At 46.5% G+C, this 12,174-nt stretch overlaps 1 protein-coding gene across 5 annotated transcripts in view; it reads left to right on the top strand.

Moving 5' to 3' along the window:
- Positions 1–12,174, top strand: part of Inpp5a (inositol polyphosphate-5-phosphatase A) — a 251,681-nt gene that overhangs the window by 108,107 nt on the left and 131,400 nt on the right. For all 5 annotated transcript variants that reach the window (XM_087185601.1, XM_087185599.1, XM_013069956.3 and 2 more), the window contains one exon: positions 4,377–4,464. In XM_087185601.1, the coding sequence (XP_087041727.1) occupies positions 4,399–4,464 (66 nt within the window). In that variant the 5' untranslated portion in view covers positions 4,377–4,398. The remainder of the gene's footprint in view (positions 1–4,376; positions 4,465–12,174) is intronic.

The raw sequence follows: 12,174 nt of genomic DNA, 5'->3' as shown, positions 1-12,174 counted from the left end.
TAAAACTTGCCTGTGACCTGTGTATCAGTTGATATCATTTGTTTGTTTATTGTGAAGTTGCCTCTGGCTAAAGGTGGATTTTTCTCTCCTGTGACTACCCATTCCTGTAAGTCCAAACAACATATTATCCAGAAAGCAATCAGTACTCTCACACTATGAACTTTTGTTACTGTATGTCTCTGAAACACATTTTCAAAATAAATTATGGCTAGAGGAAACATGGAAAGAAGGAGAACTTTTAGAGGGTGTGTCCATTAGAAATCTACCTTGCAGGCAGGTCTACAGAAATTCCAGTCACTGGGAACAAATATAGTGAATGATATTGTGTTATCTTTCTATAAGAATAGAATATAAATTAAAAAGTATGTGTTAGGCTGTTTTGGAAAGTGTTGAAGGAAATTTGGAAACGTTGTAGTGGGTGGTATTTTTTCAAGGGAACCAACACTACATAAAGTCTGTCTTCAGTGTCTTTGACAATGTGGGCTTGACATCCACTGTGGAAAAGAGTTCTTATTCCCTTGTCTAGACTCTGGGCTCCCAATGACTGCTCTGACCCATGATGTGGCAGAGCCTTAGAACTCCTAGAGCTGGTCATTGAAAGCCTCTAAGGTGTAAGGAAAGCAAGCCACATGCAGGGCTGTGTAGGGGTGTTCTGGATCTATGGTGGGTTGCTAAGCCTTCCCTGCATTAGACAATTCTGCTGTGTCCTGCTGTCCAGGGGCCAGGTGTTGGGAGTGACGCAGCTGGCTATGCTGAATTCCTACTACTTGAGGTCCTTAGCATGAAAAGGAGTTGTTTTTTGGGCTAAAATACCTGCAAGTTTCCCCAAAATAATCTATAATTTCAGGGCAGTTTTAAAGAAACTGTTAAGGCATTTTTCCCAACACTTAACAAACTAACACTGAAAGTGCTGTGGAAAAGCAAAGCATGAAGAACAGCTAAAGTGACCCTGAGGAAAAACGAGTGTGGTTCCAGCTAACACAGTTCCAAAGAATAATGAGGTGCCATTTCTGCCAGCCAGACCCCCACCCCCCACCCCGTGGGAACAGCTTGCATGGGCTGACAGGTATGCGGGGTGTAGAGTGGGATGCCTAGCCAGGCTTTTTCCCTGCTTCCTGTGGTACGTGGCACTAGAGCAGGACCCTGGGTGTCCTGAGTTGGGAAGGATGGAATTGCATCCTTACTTTTCTCCCCTGTGGCAGAACAAATTTCAGTTGTATAAAAGTAAAAATTTGAGAGTAAGCTATAGGAGAATATCTATATAGCTTTTTTTTTTTTTTTGGTATCGGGGATTGAACTCAGGTCCTTGCACTTGTGCAGCGGGCAGCCAAAACCACTGAGCTAAATCCCCGGCCCAATATATAGCTTTGAAATTGTAAGAAATTTCTTTAAAAGGGGGCAAAATAGTAGCACAATTCATAACAGTTAAATCTTTGAAGCAGGCTTTGTGTCCCTCAGTAGATGATAGGTAAGGAAAATGTAGTATTTACACACAGTGGAGTATGATTTTGTGTAAAGAAAGATAAACTTGAGTGGTTTATAGGAAAACAGATGAACCTTGAGATCATAATAATGTTAAATGAAGTAAAGCAGACACACAAGCTTAAATATCACATGGTTTCTTTTATATGAGAAACCCAAATTATAAATAAAGAGCAAAATAAAAGATAGGTAATAGGAAGTAGGGAGATAGATCTTCCTCAAATTAGGAGATCAAGAGATAGAGGGAGGGGAGAGAATAGAGATGAAAAAAGGAATTGAGATGTGTTATGCACATGTACCAATTCCACACAAGGAATGTAAACATTATGTACTGCAAAATGTACTAATAAAAAAGACATATATGACCATGTTAAAATTAACTGCATTGTTTATAAAGTGGCACTCTAAACAAAGAAGCTACACTGGAAAAATCACCTGTAGCACATTTTACTGACAGAAATTAGTATTTAAATATATGAGGAATTCCTGCAAGTTATTAAGAAAACTGCGCCAATTGGAAGAGTGGTTGATCCCCGTAGAGGATCCCATAGGGCACACATGCAGGCCAAGTGGCTGTCTTCTCTATGTGGTTGCCCCAGGAGCCTCTCCAAGCAGTGGCTTGCTTTGTTTTTGGCCCTCAGTGCAACTGTCCTGGGTATTTCCCTTCCCTGTGTGATGCTCACATGCCTCGTTACTATTTTTGTCTTAAACAGGTCAGTTAGACTTTAAGATTGAAAAGTGGGAAAAATTACCATCTATTTTTACCAGTTCATTTACCACTTTTAGTGCTTTGCTACTCATGTGGATCCCGTTTTTTATCTGGATCATTTTCCTTCTGCCAGAGAACTTTCTTTACCGTTTATTTTAGCACAAGTCAGCTGCTGTTGATTCTCTCAGCTTTTGTTTGTTTGAAAAAGGTCTTTGTCTTGATTTTTGAAAGACATGTTTGTTGGAAATAGAATTCTAGCTTGTTAGGTTTTTTTCTTCACCACTTTAAGGATGTCATTTCATGGTCTTCTGTGTTACATTGTTTCTGATGAGAATTTGCCCCTTGTTCTTATCTCAATATTCTTGTATATAATGTGCTCCCCCACCCCGAACTGCTAGATTTTTGTCTTTATAGCTGGTTTGTAACAACTTGATTATGTGTACTTTGGTTTGATTTTATTTTCAACTGGCGGGTTTATAATTCTAAGCAAACCTGGAAATCATTTGTCCATTCTTTCTTTAAATGCTGCTTTTCCTCTCTCCTTCCCCCTCGTCCTCAGACTCCTGTATGCTGATGCTGCCCATAGCCCCAGAGCCCTTCCCTTTCACTCTGCTTCTGTGGTGGGTTTGTGAGTCCCTGGTCTGTCCTCAGGCAGGTTTAATTTAACCTTAAATCCATCCAGTGTGTTTATTTCTAGTAGGTATATTTAAGCCCCCAAAATTTCCTTTGTGGTTTTTAGATCTGTCTGTCTTCATTACATTCGTGAAGTCTTAAGACTGTTCATATTTGTGATTGCTCTTTTGAGGTTCTTTCAGAAAATTCCATCATGTTTGTCCTTTCTGGGTCTGGTTCTGTTCATGGCTTTTTTTGAACGATTATGGGCCATGAGTTGGTCTTTTTTGCATATCAGGTAACTTGGATGTGATGCAGATAGGATTCGAGTTAGTTCAGTGTTGAGCCTTGTTGTCCTTCCTCAGAGCACTTTGACACTGTGTTTGCCAGCAGTTGGGTACCTGAGGGCCCACTGGCATCCATCAAGGCTCACCATTGTTTTTGCCTTTTCCTGACTCACATCCTGCTAGAGCTCAGGCCTTGCTCCTCCTACTGCCTGTCTCTTGCCTTTCCACTCATGGGTCCCTGTGTATGCAGTGCTTCCTCCTCAGGAAAGACAGAGTGGTCATCTGCTTAAGATTTGTGAAACATGAGAAGAAGACAGTAGGGCTGGAACTACATGCTGATGGATGATGGAAAAGCTGTGATAACTGTCACCACCCTCATCTTGGTCTGGAAGGAGCAAACAAGGGCAGGACTAGGTAGGCTCTGGCTGTGTGTTTGTGGGTGAAGGCTCCTCACCTGTCAGATCCTGTTTCTTATTAGGATCAAACAAAAGTGCCAGGAGACTGTACTCTTTGGAATCTCACACTTTCTATGGCAGGTGGCCTCTGCCAGTTCTCAGTATCCCTACCTCAGTGTCTCTATCCCTGGAGGCCTCAGGGTCCTTGAGGGCTGTGTGGAGGCCAGAGCTTAGAGCCTGAGCCAAGTGGCCTGTGGCCCATGTGCCTGGAACACATAATGGATCTCAGTTTCTGATGTGGCTGCCATCATGCCTCCTCCCTCCCTTCCTGTGTCCCACAGTTGATTAGTGTTGGTTTCAAGGTGTCTTGGTTACATTCCTGTCACTGTAACACAATACCAAAACATCCTCAACTTAAAAGAGGAGAGATTTATTTCATAGATTTATTTCATAGCTCATAGTTCAGTCCATACTTTGCTGGCTCCAAGGCAGGAACACGATGGCAGAAGGGCATGGCCAGGGAAAAGGTACTGAACCATGGCAGCCAGGAAGCAGAGAAAGAGAAAGAGCCAAGGAGGGAGGTATATCCTTCCAGGCCAACCTCCATGACCTACCTCTTTTGACCAGGCCCCACTTCCTAATAGCACATTTGGCTGTGAACTTATCAGTGAAGTAATCCACTGATGAGTATAGCACCCCTATGATTCAGTCACCCTTAAAAGCCCCAACTCTGAACACATGAACCTTTGAGGGACATTTTAGATCTAAACTATAATACCTGGTGATATAAAAATGGTGTTTGAACCACACCCTTGTACCCCATAAGGACACCTGTAAAATGGCAAGGTGTCAGTGTGCTTTTGCTTACTGAGCTTTCTTTTTTCCTTCTAGGGAACTATTATCAAGTGATGCAATGAAAGAATACAACAGGGCACGAGTCTACCTGGATGAAAACTACAAATCACAGGAGCATTTCACAGTGAGTCTCCTTCTGTTCTCTGGTGTCAGAGCTGGTCAAGGCAAACTTCTTTGACACTGGGTCTTCCTCTAAGCCAAGAGTTGGTCTGCATGCTCTCTGTTGCTAGCACAATGTGATTGGCCTGAGTTAAAATGTTACCACATCCTGCAGTCTGTTGAGTAGCCTGTTGAGTAGTTCCCATGGGCTGGTGGGGATGATGGGTATGGCGCAAATGAGCATTTCAGGAGTGCTCCAGGGCAGGTGCTGTTGGTTACCTTCTCAACACCTGGTACAGGAAAAGCTGAAGTGAGAACTTGGGTGGGGATAGCTAAGAAATAGAAGCTCTTGTCTTCAAGGTGTATGAAATAAGAGGGGACACTCAGCACCTCTGGAATTACACAGTTGAAAGATTGAATTGCAACCTGGCTGTTCTGCAGAGCTGTGCTGCTGTGCTTAGCCATCCCTTTGTGACCCTAAGCTGGCCTAGAGGCCAGGTCTGCTTCCTAGAAGGGCTGACCTACAAGGTAGCACAGGGGATTGGAGCAGAGCCTCTGTGGAGGTAGGCAAGATCTGGCTCTCCTTTACAAGAGTCCTGGGTCTGGTAGGATGGTGGCCCCCATAAGGTGCAGGAGCCTTGGGAGGTATGAGGTGCCAGGTGTGTGGAGGAATGGAGCTCTTTACAGGAGATATTTGGAAGGTTTTGACTAACTAGTTGTTGCTTCAGAGATTAACTTCCTCAAGCCCTGTCTCTGGGGAATCTTTAGGCCTCGTTGGATTGGTTAGTTTCCTCTGCTTACTTTCCCATGTCCTTCACCTCAACCTCTGTTGCATCATCACACTTATAGCTACTTGCTTATCTTTGTTTTCCATGAAGGGGAGTTCCTGCAGGCCCTTCTGGTCCTTGTCCTTCAGTCCATCCCCTGTCCTGGGAGCTTGGTGCAAGCACTTAGTTAGCTATTTCATTGCCTCATGGAGAGGCAGTGCTTGAGTGCTGGGGATGGGTGGAACAGAGATATACCTGCCTTCCCTTGGGGTGTGACTTTGGGATTCTACTGGGATTAAAGAACTATCTATAAAGATGTCAGTCTCTGGATTTGGGGCATTTGATGCCAGGTAAGTGACATTTTTATATTGCTGAGACCATCACATAACTGTAGACTCCTGGCATCTGGTGTTAATGAGCCTGCATAATCCATGCCCTTGTCACTTACAGCTGCCCTCTGCAACACCCTCAGGCCCTTCTCCAGGCCTGCCCTCCACCCACATGCAGAGGCAGCCTTGTCTGCAGCTCTGCTGGCTAAGGCGAGGCTGTAGGAGCTGGGGCCCTGGTCTCCCAGTGCTCAGGACACAGCCCCTCACCCACCCCCCTTCCTCTCTTTCTCCCTGTGTCCTTATCCTTGCTGACTTTGTCCTCCTAGCTCCGGGCTCACCCATCCTTCTCAGAGAAGGCAGCTTCTCTCAGTCCTTTCACTTTTCTCTGCCAGAATCCATTTTCCTCTCTTCTCAAGTGGGTTTTATACAGGTGAAAAAGACAAAACCTAGAAAAAATACACTGGCATCCAGGTATGGTGCCTCATTCTTATAATTTCAGGTGCTTAGGAAACTAAGGCAAAAGGATCCAAAATTTGAGGCAAGCCTGGGCAGCTTAGTGAGATGCTGTCTGTCTCAAAATAAAATTTAAAATAAAAAGGGGCTAGTGATGTAGCTCAGTTTAAGGCTCTGGATTCAATTCCCAATACCTCAAAAACAGACATACAGAAAAATGCACTCGCTGTGATGAACAGCAGAATAGATACTGCAGAAGTGGAGAAATAATCATGATGGTAGGTAACTCTGCATGGATAAAGAGGGGGCCACTCCTTGATGGTGGAGGAGTGTCCATATATAGGGAAGAGCCGCCTCCTGATGGTGGGTAACTGAGACGGCTGAATTGGTGCTCTCCACTGATGGTGGAACACTGTGTGGATGAGGAAGGGCTACCTTCTGATTGAGGACTGTGCAGGGATGAAGAGGTTCCATTTCTTGATGGTGGAGTACTGTGCAGAGATGAAGAGAGGCTGCCTAGAAGGTAGGAAAATATGCTGCATAATAAGGGGCTATGTCCTGATTCTGGAGGAATGTGGCTGGATGAAGAGTTACCATCTTCTTATGGTAGATGACTGTGCAGGAATGAAGAGAGACCACCTCATGATGGTGGAAGACTGTAGGCTTGAAGAAGTGCTACCTCCATGTGGTAGAGGACTATGGAGGAATGAAGAGAGTCTACCTCATGATAGTAAAGGACTGTGCCTGGGATGAAGAAGGGCCAGCTTCTGATGGTGGAGGACAGTGAAGGGTTGAACAGGGAATGATTTGAGATTTCCTTTCTTTTGGAAAGGATGCCAGTGTGGAATTGGGCCACTGGTTTCTGAGATGCTTGTATCTATATGGTACCCTATAGTACTCAGTGATGGTATTATGCCCATCTATTTTTCACTGGACATATTTTGAAATGTAAAATCTCTGATACCTGTGAAATACCAGGCTCAGTTGCATAGGGTGTTTGGAAAAGCTACCCTAAGGCAAATGTACCCTGTGGAGTCCCTGAGGCTATTTCCCTAGTTTCCCACATTACTGGTAAGTTTCTAGAAAATGGGCTGGCAGAAGGCTTGGGCATAAGTGTGTCATGTGATAGTTTAGCTCAACAATGAGTTGGAGTCATGGTGGGGCTCTTTGCATGGCATGTGGTATATCTGCTGCTCTCTTCTCTGGCTCAATGAGTCCCTGTGGTCTGGCTTCCTTTTCTAGTGAGGCATCCTCCTTGTGTCGCCTGCAGCTGTGGTTTTGTTTAGGACCCTTCATAGCTGGTTGAAAGGCTGTAGGGAGCCTTGATTAGCAGGTAATGTTTATGGTCAGGGCTGTTCCTTACTTTGGACACTGAAGCAGTAGTCTTTTATCATCCCTGGTTATCACTAACACTGTAACAGTAACGGTCACCTTGGAGCCTTGAGTGTTGCCACTTTATCCTTGTCCACTGTTCCTCTCAGTTTGGCATAGCCTTTAGTGGGGGCTTCTGAGTGTGCTGATAGAGAGGACTCTGCACCCCACGGGTCCTGAGCAGTGCTGGGTGGCATTGGCCAGCCAGGTGGCCACTCTTCTGCATTCCTCCCCAGAATAGTGCCCTCTGGCTTCAAGTGGAGAAAAATTTAATCTTTGTAAGATTGATGGTATTGGAGCAGTATTTTTAGCTGAGTCTAATTCAAATAATAGGCCATTAATTGAAAAAGGAAATTGAAATGAATTTATCTTGTACGTAAATGCTGTCATCATTACTAATAGGAATCAGAAAATAGTAGCCTGATCTCAGAAAGCTGTTGAGCTAAACTGTACGTCCCACGCATGTGAGCTGGTAGTAGGGGAGTTGGCATTTTGGCAGTGGAGGTTTGCTATTGGTGGCTTTTTTTAGGTCTGTGGTGAGAGGATCTGCTGCTCCTGTTGGTAGGGAGATAGTTGACTGCATTGTGGGAGTTTGGTGTGTTTGTGGTGGGGTGTGCTGCGCTGTTGGTAGTGTTTGTCATGTGGGTGGCCAGGTTCTATTGCTGGGCAGTCTCTGAGGGGCTTCAGGCAGGCAGACAACTTGCAAATGACCTTTGTTGCCAGGAGGTGGCGCCAGTGCAGCATCTGTAGCTAGTGTGCTCCCTGCAGGAGATGCCTGTAAGGGGATTTTGGTACTTAAATGGTGACATTGTTTTGTTTGCTCACAGGAACATTTATGTGTGGCTACTCATATAAGTAGGAAACTCATCTGCCTCTGTGCAAAGACTGTAAAGATGATCCATCCTTTCTCCCTGGCCTCCCTGGTGGAATTTTTCTCCGTAGTCTGTGCCATTGACCACGTCTACCTGCATTTGCTGTGGAAAGTTGGGTGTTGGAAGTCTGCTTCTCCAGAGGTGCTACAGTCTGGCGTGTTCTGGCACCAACACTGAAAAGCTTAGGTCTTTGTCTGGTTCCTGGATACATATGTGGATGTCTCCACCACTTGTACAGAGGATACTGGCCCAGAGCATTGGCATTAATGTGAGCTACCCAAAGGATATAAACAAGTGTGCTGTGTCTCAAGACCCCAGAAGTGCCTCCAACATTTCCTTCTAGTGAGGACCACCCTCAATCCACACAGCATAGAGGTCTCTGTGTTAGATTTATAATCCTGGCCCCCATGCTGTGTTGCTCTCTTTGCCCCAGCAACTTGGGATCGCCTATCATTGGGGTCTGCCTTCTTGGCTTCTCCCTGTGTCCCTCCCAGGCACCATGTGATGGGGAATCTGGTGACATGGAACTTATACTTCTGGGGACCAGATCGCTCATTATTGGGTCCTAGAATGTCCAGATGAAGGAGCTACATTGACTGCTCTGCACACTCACGTCCACAGGTCCTGCTCCTGGTGTAGCATCCAGAAACACAGAGAAGCAAATAAAAACAGGAGTCTGTTGTTTGGTCTTCTTTCTATGAGCTGGGACTGTGGCCATTACCTTCCCAGCCCTGTGTTTCCTGGTCCTTGCTCCTCTGTCTTCCCCACAGCCTTTGCACTGGCCCTGCTTACCTATCTGCCCCTTCCTTCTCCTTGTGGAAAGCCTTGCCCTGATGCCCTGGCCTCTTCCTGGAGCTCTTGCCTATTTTCCCCTTTCTGAGGGACTTCTCTTTTCCTGGCATGAATGTACTCTTCCACATATACATGCTCCTTATCTAGTGTCTGTCTCCCCACTGCCTTCAGATCAACTCTCAGAGGAGAGGGGTCTCTGCCTCTCAGCCCAGCCACACATTACAAGTATCAGGTTGGTATTGGGTGAAAAAAGCCCTTTGAGGATCATTCACATTGGTGATGGAAGATCCACAGGGTTGATCCACATGTTAACAACTTGGTGTGTGACATGAAGCTGTGACCTTGTCTCAGAAGCAGTTCAGACGTAGAGTTAGGAGCCTTTCTCTTATAAGGTTACTCCAAGGTAGGGCTAGGAGTTTTCTCAGATGGTGCAAGGGCTCACAGCAAGGAGGACCTGAGGTGACCTGTGACCAGGAACCCTCAGATGGATGTGCTGCCCTCTAGCCCCACCTGAAGAGATCAGTCTGGCCCAGGGAAAAGGGTCCCCCCAGGAGGAGCTCAATCTGAAACATAAGCTCTGTGCCTGCATAGATAAAAGTAACTTGGAGCCAGTTTAGATGAGCATTGACTAATCCAAAGGAGAGATCATGCCACCTGGTCCTTTAGTTATCTCCAGGCCCCACTCTGAGTCCAGCCTGCCATCCCTGCCCTGGGAACATGCCTCCCACTTGCAGCACTGGGGGTGCACTTTGGTAGAGTCTTAGCACTACAGTGCTCCTCAATACAGTTTTTCAGCAACTCCAGGACACCCACCACATAGGCCAGACACTGAGCAAGTGCCTGGGTGAAGTTTTCCAAGGCTGTCTTAGTGCATATTGATCAAATGCTCCAACTGCACAGAAATCATGTGTCTGATTTAACTGGCCACATGGAGGAGCATAGAAAATGCATCACTCAACTCCTGACAAGCTCCCATGTCGATAGGAGGACATAAAGTAACAGCCTTCTATACTCCAGCTTCAGAATGGCTAAATGAGGAAGAAATTGCAAATTTATTTTTGTAAATCCCACTCTGTCTTGTATGGGTACAGAAGAAAAGTATCACAGCGGAGGTGCTTGTCACTGCTTTGCTTGTTGCTTGTCATTGCTTCCCTGGTTGCTGGTTTGGTCTAGGAAGCCTGAAAGAAAGAGAATTGTGTCTCTTGTGTCCCTACTGGTAGACTAGGCCATCACAGCCTCTTGCCTTGGACGGGTGATGTGGGTTGTGGGGTCTGAAGCTGAAGTTCAGGACTCTAGCTCCCTCCCACTGGGGCTGCTTGGCCACTTTGAGTCACCTCTTGAATCTTCAGTTGATTAAGTAGCATACCTGGTGGGAAAAGGATAGACAACTCACTTGCTGGTTTTGCTACCATCCTGCCGCTAGATGAGAGGGTGCTGGTGTAGACATATAGATACTGGCACTGTCCTGTCCAAAAGTCCTTGTCTCTGGAGTGAAGGGAAAGCTGCCTCCTCCATGTGGACTTTCTTCACCTAGCTGGAGAAAGTTTGGAGAAACCAAAACTTAATAATGACTTAAAGTTGGCACAGGGACGTTGTTGGAATAGTTAAGATAGCTGCTGAAAGAGCTGAGAAGATATAGCCTGTGAAACACAGATCCAGGGTGATAGCTGATGCTGTATGAGGATTCTGCTAGACACCGGAACAGGAAGTTCATGAGGTGACAGGAGAGAGCATCAGTGGCCTCCTCACTCCCCTGTCCTGCCTGGCGCTTGGTTTGGCTACCACAGGCAGAGGGAGGAGGTGGTACGGCCTTAGAGGGGATTGAGCCCTGGAGGGTACACATGCTTTTTAGCAGGTACATGTCTGTAGACAATTCAGAATGCTGTGCTGTGCTTCCCTGTGAATAGTCAGACTAGCAAGGCTGAGGCAGTGTCCATTTTATCAGGGATGCTCAACTGGTAGCTCCAAACCCCAGCATGGTAGGAGGGCCCTTGAATGGATCTGGTACCTCAGTTTACTCCCAGGACTCCCCTTCCCCTAGTACAGTCCCTGCCAGGGCTGTAGCAGAGAGTGTGTACACCAGCCTTGCTGTGGCATGGCCGCACGACTTGGATGCTTAGCACCAGTGGCATTCAGGGTAACTCATTATGACCCCAGTTCATCTGTTCCCCTAGGAGTCCTGGTCTTACATAGCATATGTGGAGCTATTGGGTGACTGTGCAGGGGACTTGAGTGGACCTGAGACTGGGGCTCCAGATGACCTAGTTCTGGGACAGCAGCCAGCTGAGGCCTAGATTGAGGGTACTCTTGAGGTCCACTTACTTCATGAAAGAGGCTGGGGCTTTGGGCCCACAAATCCCAACAGTAGAGCCAAGGATGGACTGGCTCTAACAGGCAATGCCAAGACCCACCTTTCAGGTGCAGGGATAGCTGTGTCCTGTTGGTAAGGTGTGCTGTTCCCCTATTTGAAGTGCTGGATCTGGCAGCACAGCCATTGGCCTGTGAATCCTATAGATCAGGACTGGCATAGATGCCTGGCTGCTGCCCACCAGTGGTCCTTTTCCTGTTCCCTCACTATGTTGGTGACACACTTTTCTGTCGTATTGACTCCCCTCTGTATTTTTGCATTGTTGAGAGGAGGGACTTCAGGGTTGAGGGTGGTGAACTAGCCCAGAAGACTGGGCACATGGTTCTGATCTTGCCTGAGTGGCTTCAGGTTTTTGTGGAGTTCCTCTATCTGCCTAGCAGGGCAGCATCCTCTTGACCAGGGAGCTGCTGAAGGTTGATGTGGAGAGGTCAGAAGGACCCAGTTTGGTGAAGTGTTTGGTCTCCATGCCATGGTTCACAGCACCCAGCTCCTAGAGTCTCCTAAGAAGATTCTTGCCAGCCGCCCCCCCCCCCCATGCTACCCTCTCAGGCAGAAACCCTCATTTTGGGCTGAAGGGGTCTGAGAAGCAGAGGCTGCTTCTGCCAGGAGAAGCTTCTTCCTGCTGTTTTTGTCCCCCACACTATAACCAGTCCCTGTTCCCTCTGTTCTCCTAAATAAGACTTTAGGGGAAATTCATGGGAAATTAATGGAGTTTACTGATGTTCTTTGATCCAAGGAAGGGGAAGGAAAAGCAAATGCTTTTATGATGAGGGACTAATCTGC

This window comes from Heterocephalus glaber, unplaced genomic scaffold (genome assembly GCF_053883595.1).
Source record: "Heterocephalus glaber isolate CG9 unplaced genomic scaffold, H.glaber_assembly_v1.0 deba00001497, whole genome shotgun sequence".
Lineage (NCBI taxonomy): Eukaryota > Metazoa > Chordata > Mammalia > Rodentia > Bathyergidae > Heterocephalus > Heterocephalus glaber.
This window is presented reverse-complemented; position numbering and strand designations above follow the sequence as displayed.